At 38.7% G+C, this 15,917-nt stretch overlaps 1 protein-coding gene across 1 annotated transcript; it reads left to right on the plus strand.

The window, feature by feature from the left end:
- The first annotated feature begins 273 nt into the window (after positions 1–273).
- LOC147626397 (uncharacterized) lies at positions 274–3,045 on the plus strand. The gene is made up of 6 exons (XM_086816504.1): positions 274–487; positions 1,352–1,405; positions 1,477–1,557; positions 1,676–1,745; positions 1,850–1,929; positions 2,676–3,045. Exons 1-6 carry the CDS (start codon positions 320–322, stop codon positions 2,808–2,810), a joined length of 588 nt encoding a protein of 195 aa, XP_086672630.1. The 5' UTR covers positions 274–319; the 3' UTR covers positions 2,811–3,045.
- Positions 3,046–15,917: the final 12,872 nt, after the last annotated feature.

The following is a 15,917-nucleotide window of genomic DNA, read 5'->3' on the forward strand; positions in this document are numbered from 1 at the left end:
ATGTTGGTGCTTGCCTTGCTTCACGCCTTCAGTAATCACCTACGTTTGTCCTCTTGAATTGTACATTCGTATCCATAGAAGCATTTCTTAAAATTTACACATATATATATATGTGCACATGCATAGGGGGGGTGTGTGTGTGAAAGGTCTCTCTATACCTTGTTGCTCTCTCTTCCATTGCCATGTTTGTCCGGCCATGTGTGAATGCATGGCTTTGGACCTTTTCCACTTACATTCTTCTTCTTTGTATAAAAACCTTGGAGAGGAAGAAGGTGGGCGTGTTCTTGTCTGTTGCAGCATTGTCATCTCTCTCTCTTACATGGATTCTGCTTCTCTGGATGCCTCAAAGAAGGGCTCTTCCTACACGTACTGGGTTCGCACGAAGACTGAGCAGGCCGCCCCCGACCCTGTCCCGCGCAAGCTCTCCGAACAGGACCTGGCTGACGCCCCCCAGCCTGCCCTCCGCCTCGGATCTGCTTGGAATCAGGTCTGCATCTCCTCTTCTTTCTCATTACCTGCACTTCATAATGTGCCCTCCTAACTCCTTTCGTACGATTCTGCAATACCTTAGCCTCACATAAGTTCCACCTGGAAACACTTAGCCCTAGAATTCTGCAAACCCATATCCGATCTCACAGAACCCTGGAAACCCTAATCCCACACCGTAAAACCCTAGTCATAGCATAGATACATAATACGTTTGTCCGATTAATGGCTTATTTTTTGCATCAGAATCACACAGAATCTCGCAATATATATCTGATTCGTGTATCCAATATATGGCTCATTTTTGCAGCCGAATGTGATGCAAATGAAAGGCAGGCCAGCTTAGTTTGAGGCAGTCTTTTCTATATCTTGGAAGCAGGCGTGAAGAATTAGGGTTTACTGTGCAAAATCAAGGGCTGTGCTTGTCGAACGATTCTTGACCTCATTGGTACCGTTTAAAGCATGATGAAAACGCTTATCGGACACCGTTATTCAATCAATGATTCATTCTGAGCTGAAGATAAGCAGTCCTCTGTAGCTTGGAAACCCTAAGATGAGTTTCAAAACACTTAGGTTTCAAGTTGTGTGGTGTGTTCTCGTTAGTCCGGTGGATGGAGGGCAGGATGTTCGTATGATAGGACATGATGGTAAAATGGGTGGGGTGTGGAGTCTGCAGGCTTCAGAGGACACACTATTTTTGTGTCCGGGTCAGTGATGCTTATAAGGCTCACCTTGTTTGGCCATGTGGTACATATTTGTGAATTTTTATAAGCCTCCATTTGGTGTGCATGATGTGGGTAATCATTATGGGTCTTCATGTTAAATTCAAGGTTTTAGCTGATACTGAAACTTGCTGTTGGGGCAGGCAGGAACATGGGAAGAAAAAAGTGTGACAAAGTGGGCCACAAGCAGAATTGAGGTACTGTTTTGTTTTTCCATTAAAATTGGTGTTTTTCAAGGATTTATCTAAATAATTGCTTGCTACTTCAGGAATTGCTTTTGAGCTTGGAGCCTCTAGAGCTGAAGGATGGCCGTGCACAACTCACGGAAGTTTGCAGTTGTGTGGGGGAAGTATGTCTCCTATATTACCCAGGGTTCTAACCAGTATATGGAGTTGGGCGTCTGTTGCTTACATGGTTTAAAAGGCAAGATCAGGTTCTGTAACAATCTATCTTAACGCTTCCCGCAGGCAACTCTCGTGACCGTCCGGAACACAAAAAGGTATGGATACACTTACGAGATCACCATGAAGTTCAAAGGTAAACATGTGTTTCTCTGTAAGCTGTGTGTCATGGAGATTTCACTGTATTGATTCAAAGCATTGTTTTCCTTGCACTGATGTATAGCATTGCCTTACCTGTAGGGGACTGGATGGATGTGAAGGACATGGAAGGTACTCTGAAGGTTCCGGAGGCCTCATACAATGACCTGGATGACCTTCAGGTATCCTGATATATGCCTTTATTCTAAAAAATTATGTTTTTTTAAAAGGATTGGAAAGAGCTAGGTGATCGTGCCTTGGTGTTGACCCTACATGGGGAGAGGGGAAGCATTCCCTTGGGCATCTCATCCATTCTGGTAGATTGTTGTCACTATCATTCCCGTGGATTCAGAGGAGTGCACAAGAATTTAACAAATGCATTCCCATTCTGTGAAAGAAACAAGGGGAACAAAGGGCAATGTGGCCAGTGTGAGCTTTTGTGGACTGCCTCGCCATTGTGGCGTCTGTTAACAGTATGGCAGTCCGTGCCTGGCTGTTTCTAAATGGACCTGCCATGTGATCGGCTTTTGGATATTTCCCAATGTTTGCACAGTTTAAAATGGTTTTTTGGCCCTTTAAAATGGCTGATGCTTGATGTAGGTTGTGTTAGAGCACCTTATGCTGGACAACACTGTCAGGCTAGCAGACTCTTCAATTGATTAAGAGATATTTTGGCTAGTTTGGTCTGCTGTCACTGTGACATGTACCTGGACTAGGGCTCACAAAGCGGCACTATGCTTATAACTAACCCGAAACTGCTACATAATTAGGCTTTGCATGTCCACGTGAAACCCAAGTGCTGGGTGCCATTAGTCAGCTGAGTTGAAGGCATGTGTTCTTACAGGTTTTGACTTAAAGCTTTCCCCCGCAGACTTAAAGCTTTAAGTGTTTGGGTAATTACAGCACATTACTCTTCTTGTTTTGGCAGCTAGAGGTGAACTTATCAAGTGTTGCAGCTATTGAAGAGTCAGAGAAGAGCAGTTTCTTGCAAGCTTTGACATTGTTTCTACCTGCGATAAGGGAGAAGCTACGGAAGTTTGAGGATGAGCTGAAAGCACAATGATTTTTCGAGCACCTCCTGTTTATGTTGCAGTAGTAGCAGGATCCAATTGAGGATATATGTAGGCTTTTGACAAGAATATATTCATACATTCACATACTCTCCTGACCACCTGCATAGTTTGAACTTTGATTAGCCACCAAAAATTGAGCTCTTGCAAATCTGAGACAATTTTATTTGTCAGGAATCAGGATGTGTAAAAGGATGATGATCACTAATTACATTGCAGTTGTGGTATGAAGTTACTCGACTCATAATTAGTTTTCCTGTTTATGCTTCTCTTGCATGTGGTTGGCGGATTTTTTGTGTTTCCATTATATGGAGAAAAAATCATTGGAGTAGTGTGGGTTGTGGGTGTCATATTCAAGTTGCAGTCTTGATATCCACCACATAAGTAGTTCAAAGCAAATATCCTGCAACATCTTTGAGGTTGATTGCCTGAGGCCTAATGTGAGTTTTTCAGGAGTACTGAGTACCTATTGGCCTAGTGTAGTGTTTTCATGTGCTCATGGCGGCTTTTGATGTGCCCATACATCCACAGCACTCACTTATTGGCTGGCTACTGAATGGGGTTAGTAAACTCCCATCCATTATGATGCTGGTAGAGGTTGATAGTGTAGGAACGGGAAGAGGATATGGTCACTATGAGCCTTCTAGTATCATAGCCAAGTGAATGAACCATATGATGGCACCAAACTGCAGGGAATGGGGCTTGAACCTGGGTGTTAGAAACCTTTATGAGGAGGGAGGTAGAGAAAGGGCAGCCAATGGGGTTCCTCATGTTTTATATAGGCTTGCACAAGTGTTCCACTTCAATCCTACCAAAAGATAAGAAATGTAGTGAAGAGTGAAAGAAAGGGGAACCCTCATCGACCAGAGTTTGCGATGCAGGCAGCGCTTACGTGTGCAGGTGATGCTAGCAAAACTAGGCGGCGCTGAGACTGATGCTGGCTGCAGAGATGGAGCTCTCAGGCAACTATGACGGTGGTGCTACTTACGTGTGCAGGTGATGCAGGCAGCGCTTACATGTGCAGGTGATGCTAGCTAAAGTAGGGGTGCTGACTCCTGAGACTGATGCTGGCGGTGGAGATGGAGCTGGACAGAAGGTGACAGCATCAATAACTCCAAACTCGATGATGGTTGTGATGATGAAGACGTTAATGAGCTCCCCACTTTGCTGATGATGGGGGGATGATGATGGCCATGCCCTGATCATCGTGCCAGCTGAGTTGGGTGAAGAGCAGCCTCTCCCATGTGCTCATGCCGTCTTCTACCCTTTTCACAAATGTCGGCCCACAGTGATGAGAGCCTTTTTACTGTGCGGACCCCCAGAGTGGCATCAGTAGCCTCAACGGCCTCAACCTCAGGGTCTTGACGAAGGAGGTGGTGAGGAGATGGTGGTGGGGGGGTGCCTCTCTCTCGGCAACATATAGGTGTCAGGCCTAGTGAAACAAGAGTAGGTGCGCCCGCATGAACACGATGACATCTCTGACCCATTGAGTGTCTTGGCAAAGGAGGTGGTGAGGAGATGGTGGCGGGGGGTGCCTCTGTCTTGCCAAAGAAGGATGACGTCTCCAGCCCAATGAGGGTCTTGACAAAGGAGGCCGTGAGGAGATGGTGGTGGGGGGGTGCCTCTCTCGTGGGTGTCGGGCGTGGCGAAACAAGAGTAGTTCTGCCTGCATGAACACAATGACGTCTGGCTGAGGAGATGGTGGCAGGGGGTGCCTCTCTCTCGGCAGCAACTGGCCATATAGGTGTCGGGCCTGGCAGATCAAGAGTAGGTGCCATATAGGTTGAAGCTGGCTGTACAGGTGCCATACACACCAGGTGGGAATGAGGAGTAGCAAGGGGCACCTTCTCCACCTTGATCGAGCTCCACCTTGATTATGGCGGTGATGGTGTTTTGGGTGGTGAGTATGGAGGCTCACGATTATGGTTGTGATGATGTTTTTGTAAATTTTATAATTAATAATTTAATGGGTAATTAATCTCTCTCTCTCTCTCTCTCTCTCTCTCTCTCTCTCTCTCTCTCTCGGTTTTTTAAATAAAAAAATGATTTTTGTTTTAAATAAAAGAAATAAACTTTTTATTTATAAATTTATATTAATATATATGTATGTGTATAGTATTTGTATATATATATATACATGTGTACGTATGTATGTATGTATTTGTATATATATATATATATATGTATGTGCATATATATATATATGCACATATATATATGTGTATATGTGCATATATATATATATGTATGTGTATGTATATACAAATACATACATATATATATATATATATATATATATATATAATTTTTTATGTATCAATAAAAACCTATATCTATTCATGTGGATACTTTTTTAACATTCATTTATGTTTTTTAAAAAGCAAAATAGAGAATAAATTTCTTTATAGAGAAAAATAGGGTACTTGGAGGTTTTATGATTCATGATTATATAGAATAGAATATATAATGTCTTGATGTGTTATTGTGTGTTAATATATGTTTATTTTATTTATTTTTATTTATTTTTATTGTGGAGAGGATTGAGATTTTATTAGCATCTATAGAAGATTCAATGGGTCTATGAGCTTACTAAGATGATTAGTTTTGTCGGTGGGTCATTTTGCTTGTCTTTGCACAGAGACTTACTAGAACTTTTGAGCCTACTGCATAGGTTCACTTCGGATATAAAAGAATGTCGGATCAAAGAAATAATTCTTTCACTTGAGCGTAGTTGGATCTTAATCTATTCTACGTATGTATGATTTGGTTTGTGATTCACCGTTTGGATTATTTTCACAATTCATAAATTTTTATAGAATAAATAAAATTTAGAAAATATTTCATTAATATATTTTTTTAATAATGTACAGTCTGGATAGCGAGGAAGTCATTGTGAGGTGTTCTATGTATGTTTACGCAATGCTAAAGAAAACTAAAAACCTCTACTACGTGGGTGCGACGAAACGATAGTAAGAAGACTCGAAATGGAAAGAAAACAATAAACTTAACATTAGAGAATACACTCCATTATAGAATAAATAAAATTTAGAAAATATTTCATTAATATATTTTTTTAATAATGTACAGTCTGGATAGCGAGGAAGTCATTGTGAGGTGTTCTATGTATGTTTACGCAATGCTAAAGAAAACTAAAAACCTCTACTACGTGGGTGCGACGAAACGATAGTAAGAAGACTCGAAATGGAAAGAAAACAATAAACTTAACATTAGAGAATACACTCCATTTGGTCGACGACACAAGCTCTCATGTGTTAAATATGGAGAGCTTGATTGCTGATCTTGGTCAGTGTATATTTTGTGATGTTGGTTGTCGAAAGATAATTGATGTTATAAAAGAGAAACAAGATAAGTTAAGTGTTCATGTTGATACGTTTGGAATGGAAGTATCAAGTCTTAAGATAACATTGAATAAGTTTGGGGGGGCTTTACTTACCAAAATGAGTCGTAGATTGTAAACACATGGAATGTAATTATTTATTTGGTTCGTTGATTGGGAGTTGATCTTATGATCCTTTTGTAATGCTTATGATACTATTGTCTTTTTGTAACTTTAGGCTAAGTACTGGGATGATAATGATGGCCGTTTTTCTCTCAGATACCATGGAGAGAGAGAGAGAGAGAGAGAGACGGAGTCGTTTTACGTCGACTTAGAGGGTTAAACATCCAATCGACGGAGAGACTTGAACCCAAGGGGGTTCATGTCATCCCAAGGGTAATTCCACTAGCCGATCTACCACACTTGGGTGATAGGAAGGTAGTGCGAATTGTCCTCTTTTTTTACACACACAAATACCCGGAGACGGAGTCGCTTTACATCGACTTAGAGGGTTATACATCCAATCGACGGAGAGACTTGAACCCAGATGGGTTCATGTCATCCCAAGGGCAATTTCACTAGCCAATCTACCACACTTGGGTGATAGAAAGGTAGTGCGAATTGTTCTCTTTTACACACACATACTTGGAGACGGAGTCACTTTACGTCGACTTAGAGGGTATACATCCAACTTACGGAGAGACTTGAACCCAGGTGGGTTCATGTCATCCCGAGAGAGAGAGAGAGAGAGAGAGAGAGAGAGAGAGAGAGAGAGAGAGAGAGAGAGATTGATTTATATATGTGGATATAATCTCTTAGTATTTATATGAAGATAATAGAGAATTTCTCTTTTAATGATTTTTTATAGAAATTTCTCTTTTTATGGTTTTTTTCTCTTATATGTACATGAGAGAGAGAGAGAGAGAGAGAGAGAGAGAGATTTCTAAGCTTGGTTTGGTCATATATGTATATTGAAAAACATTGGATGTTGATTTTATAATATTTTTGTAATATTTATGACAGTGCTATTATCTTTTTATAAGTATATATGTAATGCTTTAGGATTATAGATTTTGTGTTATTTTTATATATGTAAGTTTTAAGGATTAGGAACCATAGATTTTGACAACTGAAAAAATGTGAAATGAAAGAGCTCTCATTTGTTCTACTTTGTGGATCAATGTAGGTACTTTAGCTTTTCATAGGGTTGGCATATTGTTGATTTGTCACATAGTTTGGATCTTCCTTGGTCTTTTGAGGTAAGCTACCAAAACTTAGCTTTATTTTTGTTTTTCTTCTTAATTATATGTTTATTTTTGGACTTTATGATTTTTAAATACGAATAGTTCGGTCTAGTTTGATAAGAGCATAAGTATGAGAAAAGATGAAACTTGGCAAAGATCAAATAAGCTTATGACATATACCTACCTACATACAAGCACAATCTTCACAAAAATAGGTGTAAATATATGATGCAAGTTATGTATGTATGTATATGTATGCATGTTATGTGATATATGTTATTTTCAGTAATCCAATAATCCAATAATCCATGCTTTAAGTTTAGGGCACATTGAGTGAGGGATGGATATATATATATATATATATATATATATATATATATATATATATAGAGAGAGAGAGAGAGAGAGAGCTTTATAATCCCTTAGTATGTATGTGAAGATTGGAGAAAATCTCATGAGAGATTGTACATGACCAAGAAAAAATATATAGAATGTAAGTTATGTGTATGCATGCTATCTTATACATGTTATTTTTATTAATCCAATAATCCATGCTTTGAGTTTATGGCACACTGAGTTCGAAGCTTTACTTACCAAAATGAGTCATAGATTGCAACCACGTGGATTGTAATTATTCATTTGGTTTGCCGATTGGAAGTTGATCTTATGATCTTTTTGTAATGCTTATGACACTATTATCTTTTTGTAACTTTGGGCTCTAAGTACTGGAATGATAATAATGGTCCTTTTTGTCTCTCAGATACCATGGGGAGAGAGAGAGAGAGAGAGAGAGAGAGAGAGAGAGAGATTTATATATGTGGATATAATCTCTTAGTATTTATATGGAGATTATAGAGAATTTCTCTTTTAATGGTTTTTTATAGAAATTTCTCTTTTTATGGTTTTTTGTCTTGTGTACGTGGGGGGGAGAGAGAGAGAGAGAGAGAGATTTCTAAGCTTGGTTTGGTCGTATATGTATATTGAAAGACATTAGATGCTTATTTTATAATGTTTTTTTAATATATGTGACACCGCTATTATCTTTTTATAAGTATACATGTAATGTTTTAGGATTATAGATTTTGTGTGTTATTTTTATATATGTAAGTTTTAAGGATTAGGAACCATAGAATTTGACAAATGGAAAAATGTAAGGTTCCCTCCTTCCAAAATAGGGGAAACACTTAAGATAGTCCACTTTGTCTTAACTTGGAGAAAATTTCCTATTCATCGACACCTTGACCATGCAGAGATTCAAGGATACGATTCATAGGTAAGACCTAGTCCTATCCTGCAGGGGGAGCATGATCTTCTAAAAATCAAATCACCCATAGGGTAATTGATCATAAATTGGGCAACTACTAGTCTTGATTTCTAGAGACAACACTTTTTTTCTCATCCATGCAAGGCACAGCCCGCTGGCCTAGTCTTCTAGAATAGAATTGCCCGAGAACCTATTTATCTAGCGTAGGGCTTTCACTTAATCTGTTGGAAAACTACCCGACTAATCGGGTCCACCCGTCCGTAGGATGGTACCATCGGGACATTCCATCCTCCCACTTTCCACCCTACTCACGTGTCAATTTGTTTTCTAATTAATCCTATCACACTGTTTGACATAAATAAACATGTTCCTTAATTAAGGCCCTTTTCACAAGGTTTGTTAAAATAGCCCTTTTTCACAGTACAATAATGCCAAAGACAAGATTTATTAAAAAAAAATATACATGAATCAATTCCATACAAGCCAAACCAGCTCTCTTATTCTTTTCCTTTATACTGCTGATGATCTAGAATTCGGCCTTCCAACCTCTACATGCTGGGCAAAACCCTACGGGACCATACACCTCATCGTTGACCGCTGGGGCGAGGACTCAAGCCGGCCTGTCGCCCTCTCAGGCTCCGTCGCTCGATCCTCCCACCCCTCCCTAGCTTGGACCCTCAGAACTAGGTAGCATCACAATCACTCACCTCAATCGGCGAACCTCATTTTTCCAATGGTATGAGGGATACCATGGGCCAACTCCGGGCCTTACTAACATCTCCGCCGTCCGGCTATACAAGCACAAGAACGGGGCAACGTCAAGGCAAGGAGAGTTGTACCTGTACCTTAATTTAACTAAGATAACAATCCATTCACTCAACTAAACCATAGGACTAGAATCCATGTTACCTTCTTAAGAAAACAATCCTTTTCACAAAGATTTTAGCATTTCACCTTGAGATTGTGATAAGACATTCTTTATTAAGGCATATGCTGTTGTTTAAAAGAATACAAACTTTAACTAGTAAATCAATCAAATAGATCACTGTTAATAATTAATAGAGAAGCCGGGGCCATACCTCAACTCCTAAGAAGGATATATAATTGAAAAACAAAAAATATATATACCTTATAGAAATTTGTCGTTTATCGTTGTCTTTGCTTGTTAATAAGAGTTTCAAAACTTGATATATGAGAATAAAGAGTCTTCTAATACCTTCTCTTACGATTGAAATCATCCGATCATCCCCAAGATTTATCTTCTCTTACTCGTACTCTGACTGTTCTCTCTGTCAAAGGTCTATGGCAAAATAGCCTTCTCTTGCAGGGCTACGGCATACTATTCTTTCTTTAAAAGAAAAGCTATGGAGTTTTGGTCTCTTCCTCCGAAAGACCATAGCAATCTAACCTTGTTTTCTAAGATATTAGATAAGAATGAAGGGATATATACATCTCAAGCTCTAGGATTACCTTGAGGCTACTTGTTGCCTTCTTACAGTTTTCCCTGTATAGAGACCTTGACAGAATCAACAAATTGTTTCGGCCATAACTCTCTGATAAAAACTCAAAATATAGCTGAAAACGTGCCATCTTTAGAAACACGTTGCTTTTCCACATTTTTAGTATGCATGGACTCTAGATATGTAAAAGTACTCTAAATACGACCTCCTATCACCTAAATTCAAATTTCTATTTTTGGAGATACTTATCTCTTAATAGAACTATTCTTGTCTTCTTATTTCTTTTAGGATTTTTAGAGCTAATATTTTTATTCTAACACTTTCTTAATGTTTCTAGCCTTATTGTCTCACTCTTCTCTAAGTGCACTCTCTTTCCTTATTGAAATCTATATTAAAAGAGACATACATACATGGCTTAGGAGGGACCTTACAAAAAATGTGAAATGAAGTTAAGAGGGTGGAAAGAGCTCTCATCTGTTCTACTTTGTGGATTAATGTAGGTACTTTAGCTTTTCATAGGATTGGCATATTGTTGATTTGTCGCATAGTTTGGGTCTTCCTTGGTCTTTTGAGAAAAGCTACCAAAACTTTGCTTTATTTTTCTTTTTCTTTTTAATTGTATGTTTATTTTTGGCCTCTATGATTTTTAAATACGAATAGTTGGGTATAGTTTAATAAGAGCATAAGGATTTTTATGCTCGTGAGAAAAGATGAAACTTGGTAAAGATCAAATAGGTTTATGACATATACCTACCTACATACAAGCACAATCTTTACAAAAATAGGTGCCAATATATGATGTGAGTTATGTATGTATGTACATGTATGCATGTTATGTAATAATACATGTTATTTTTAGTAATCCAATAATCCATGCTTTAGTTTAGGGCACACTAAGTGAGAGGAATGGATATATATATATATATATATATATAGAAAGAGAGAGAGAGAGAGAGAGAGAGAGAGAGAGAGAGAGAGAGAGCTTTATAATCCCTTAGTATGTATGTTAAGATTGAAGAAAGTCTCATGAGGGATTGTACATGACCAAGCAAAAATATAAGTTATGTATGTATGTATATGTATGCATGTTATGTTATACATGTTATTTTTAGTAATCCAATAATCCATGCTTTAAGTTTAGGGCACACCGAGAGAGAGAGAGAGAGAGCTTTAGTAATCTTTTAGTATGTATGTGAAGATTGGAGAAAAGTTAATGAGGGATTGTATATTATGTGTTGCTTATCTCTTCTCCAAAGGCCCTTCCAATCTACGTTGTACATTGCACATTCACTAAGGTGTCCAAAGAGAAGAACACTCAACATGAGCTATAATGGTTGCCACTTGATACATAATACCGATGACAATAATAGAGCCATTGTCATCTAAGATGGTCTCACAAATCTGAAGCAATGCATGCTCCTCTCCATCTACATGGCATTAATTAGAATGACATACACAAAAAATGTAAGCATGACATACACACATGCAACATATGTACAACAACACACAAGGTCTTAATGAAGGGAAAATAATCTCATCACTCACATGTGTAGAGATTCCATGGTGGGGCAATGTCATTGGGGTAACCATAAACAGAACCTCGTGTGGGCAACCTCACTACAATACAATCACACGCTGTGTTTGTATTGATACCTTTAACAATAAAGGTCATGTCTCCCACGTTGGCCTTTGCAACATATCAAAGACATGTTCTAGCTCCGGTGGACACTGCTGGTTCAAAAGTGCATGACCTATCTTCAAAGGATCCCCAACACATGCCATCATCTTTGTAGAATGTGTCCTTCCACACCATGTTAAGCAGAGTTATACATCAATTGTTATTACAGGATATAAAAGACACACCTTTACAATCATTTCACATGTGGTCACAATTGATTATTACACCTGTTAATGCCGAGGCTTCTATAATGATAGAGGAACTAGCACTTTGATGTTCGTTGGGAACACCAAGGACTACTGTCGTGGTACTATGAGACACTCCTACAAAGCATACATTTTGTAAGTGCATGCACCACACAAATACTTTACATTATCATTACTAATGAGTAAAATCATACCTAGCAAATTCATTTGGATTGGAGTCAGGTCACCCAAGCTAGGTGGATTAATTAGTCACAATGGTGCATTTGGCGCTTCACCTCTTGCCAAGCTTATCTGAATCCATAACTTAATCTATGTTAGTATGCAAACAATGTAACAATAATACCAATGAACCACAAGTAAAAGAGTGCCCTGCCTATGTCGTTGCATGACCAATATCTTTAACTTTTGGGGTTACATCAATCTTGCATTATCATCAAAATCGTTTTTGTCATATTCTGATGAAGAGGTATCAGAGTCATCCTCTTCTTGTAGAGTGACTTTCCTTTTCCCTTTCCCTTTGTTGCATCCTCTTTTGGTACTTTTTTCCCTTCATCATTATTATCCTCTTCATCATCATCATCCTCTTCATCTTTCATAAGACCTTTACCTTTGCCTTGAACATGTGATTTGTCACGTAAACTTCTAGGCTTCACAATAGAATTCACCATTCAAAAAGATATAATAAATAATATTTAAATTAAAGTGAAATATCTAATTGTATAGTTTTCTAATGATGTTGATTCTAGCATTTGATCCACCATAGCTCATCACATTCTTGCAAAGTTAACATGGTATCAGAGCCTAGCCTAGAATCCATCAATTTGTAAGCCCATTATCTTGCTAATCACTTGGCTAATTAGGATTAGTAGATAATTAAGTTTTTTTTACCTCTTTTCTCCCTCCAAGAGAAACATTAGGGCAAAAGCTTCTAGGCAAGCATAGTTACCTTGCCCACCTTTCAGCTTATTCAATCAAAACATCAAACCACCTTCTACAGCTCTCAAAAATTGCGAATCTGTAGGCGTCGTTTTTTTAGGGAAAAATAAAATGTCGTCTTCTCCAGATCAAATTGCTCTAATTCCTCTTGGCCCTAGGGTTTTTCAAGAGTGCTCTACAAGCTGGTGAAGATTGATTTGGATTTGATCAAGTCTACAGTGAGATCCAAGCTCTTCATCAAATCTGCAGGTGACTTTGGTAAAATAGAGATTAAGCATTCAATGTTTGGTCAAATCTTGTGTTTCTTGGGTTAATCCTCTATTAGACTGATTGCTATTGATGGCCTTGAAAGGATTTGAGCTCATTTGAACTCTTAGGCACTAGATCTAGACTCCCCACATACTCTGTTTTCTGCACACAAAACAGAGGATTAATTTGCTAATCAATGATTAATCAACACTAATCGTTATTTTTTGGTCCAATTGAGGGTTCAAATTAACCATTAGGGATCTGATACAGATCCCTATAACTTCATATTGCAATTTGGAGATGGTTTGACACTCTAACCATTCCGTACAAATTTGTTACCCTTGGTTTAATGTAATTTCTGTTAAAATTATGCTGATAAATTTGTGGTAATCATCATCTTACATTTAACCCACACACAAATTCAAGTTATGCATAGCCAGAGTTGCATTTGGGAATGTGCATAAGAATGAATGCTATATGCATTATGTATTGGGCACATTACATCATTATAAAAATGGGATCAGACACTACCCTTGTCCAGAATAAGGCAAGAGGCAAGACCTCCCGCATCGATTTGGCTTTGCATCGCATAATGACACAAGATAAACATCAAAAGCCCAAAAGAACTATCAGCAATACATTAAAACATGTTGCTCACATGGAGCAAGAACTGACGGTCAAGCTCATGGCCCCAGCCCCATGAAAGAAGAAGAACATCTCTTTCCAAGAGGAAGATCAACACCGAGAAGAAGAGCTAGACAAAGCATTGAAGGAAGACATGGATGCGTGCAGAGAAGCTGCCCCACGACAAGAAGACTGAAGACAAGAGAAGATGTGAGGCTCCAAGAAGTGAGGAGCCGTGTGAAAATCTTTGAGAGGGAGGGAGAGAGAGAGAGAGAGAGAGAGAGAGAGAGAGAGAGAACCCACAACCCAATGTAACTTGCCCCAACAGAGTAAAACCACCTCTGAGAGAGCCACCGATGATGTAGGCCATGTGGTAGATGTATGTGTGTGAGCTTTTTAGTCAAGGTCGCGGGCACTTGTAGTAGCCTTGGACACATAGAGAGAGTGTCAAGGACTATGAGTTTAGGGACTTGAGGCACTGGTCGTGGACTATCAAGTAAGAGGGAAACTTGGTATAGGGTCCAGGTGTGCTAGGAGTATTCACTTGAGGGGAGTTGTTGAAATATACAAGTGAATAGGGTGTGTGCGGGAACAATCCCTTAGCAAGAGGCTATAAAAGAGAATCTGTAAATGTGAGAGAACCTGTGAAAAGGTGAGAAGTATCTACTGGGAGAGAATAAAGGGTAGCATGATGAGATTTAGGAGGTGTGGAGATATTCTGGGAAGAGGTGGAGAGAATCAAGTAAAAGAGGTGGAGTGAATCAAGGAGAGATCAGTGGGATTAGATGCTTGGAGAGAATCAAGCAAAAGAGGTGGAGTGAATCAAGGAGAGATCAGTGGGATTAGATGCTTGGATGTAAACCCTATAAATTGAGGCATTGGCCTAATGAGAATTTGCTGGTTTTTTATTATTCATGCCTACTTAATTATTATCTAATCTCTTTTCTAATGATGTTGATTCTAGCATTTGATCCACCATAGCTCATCACATTGCTGCAAATTTAACAGTGTAGGGTTTGCAATCATCGCTAGCCGCCTTGCATGTCTCTACTTTCTTTCATCTTTATAAAATGCCATTCTCCATTTCTCTTCAAACTCTTGTGCAGGCAAACTATCTACTAGGGGATCAATATCTCGGGTGGCTCTTCAAGGTACTCATCCTATTATTCACAAATTACAACATTAGTTGGATGATATGCAAATGTTTATCATATATTGCAAGTGTCTAAAGATTGAAGGTTTACTTGGAATACTATTTGGGAAAGTTTTGAAATCTCGCAGTTATACTAGGATGGGTGGTCTTTTTTTTTTTGTGTCAAGGCATGCTTGTCCATGTCTTGTTCATCTCTCTAGTGTACTTCATAATTGTTTCTTTATTTGCTAGCCCAAGCACCCTAATGATGCACACTTTGTCCATAAGGGAAGAAGAAACATAGCCTACTTCATTCATCCTATGGTAACAAATTAAGGTTATGATGAAAGATTGAAACATAGTACGTCAAATATTCCTAATTCAAAAAGTCTTGAAACATATATTCTCTTACCTGTTTAAGCGAGTGATCACTATGAGAACCTCCCCCTCACTATCCTCATTGAATTCAATAAGGATAGCGTCAACACAAGGATGTCTTGATGCAACATTATTAAATGCTATAGTTAGATAGTGCAAATCTAATTAGTTCCAAAACTATTTTATAAAACAAAAGACCTCATTCAAAAAAGTAGCAATTTAAGTAGACTCACATTTATTAATCTCCTCCATCCATGCCACAACTCCATGATTGTCGTCCCACAAATACAACATCTTGTTTCCCATGAATTCCCACTCTGTGCCTTTGATCATATTCTCGAACTCCTCGTTTTCAATTCGTTAGATGTCATCCCATACAATAACATCATCTTGAGTCACTTGTCTACTAATAGGATTATGGGATGAGGAGATGGAGTAAATGAACCTACACCTATCAGCAACATAGCCATTCGTATAAAATTCCCTTGCCAGCTTCTTGTACCTAAACTGCACTCTTCATATAGAGGAGTTAGGCACAAGTCTCCACAAGGGAATAGGTGGCAAAGGAGTGGATTTCACCACCTGCAATGCA

The sequence above is a fragment of the Cibotium barometz genome, chromosome 22 (assembly GCF_041138505.1).
Source record: "Cibotium barometz isolate CiBa-2024 chromosome 22, ASM4113850v1, whole genome shotgun sequence".
Classification (NCBI taxonomy): Eukaryota; Viridiplantae; Streptophyta; class Polypodiopsida; order Cyatheales; family Cibotiaceae; genus Cibotium; species Cibotium barometz.

Excerpts from the sequence above, each read along its gene's own strand:
- LOC147626397 (XM_086816504.1), top strand. The coding sequence starts at position 320 with ATGGATTCTGCTTCTCTGGATGCCTCAAAGAAGGGCTCTTCCTACACG. Across the intron at positions 1,746-1,849 it reads GATCACCATGAAGTTCAAAG|GGGACTGGATGGATGTGAAG; the intron begins GTAAACATGTGT and ends CCTTACCTGTAG. Across the intron at positions 1,930-2,675 it reads ATGACCTGGATGACCTTCAG|CTAGAGGTGAACTTATCAAG; the intron begins GTATCCTGATAT and ends TTGTTTTGGCAG.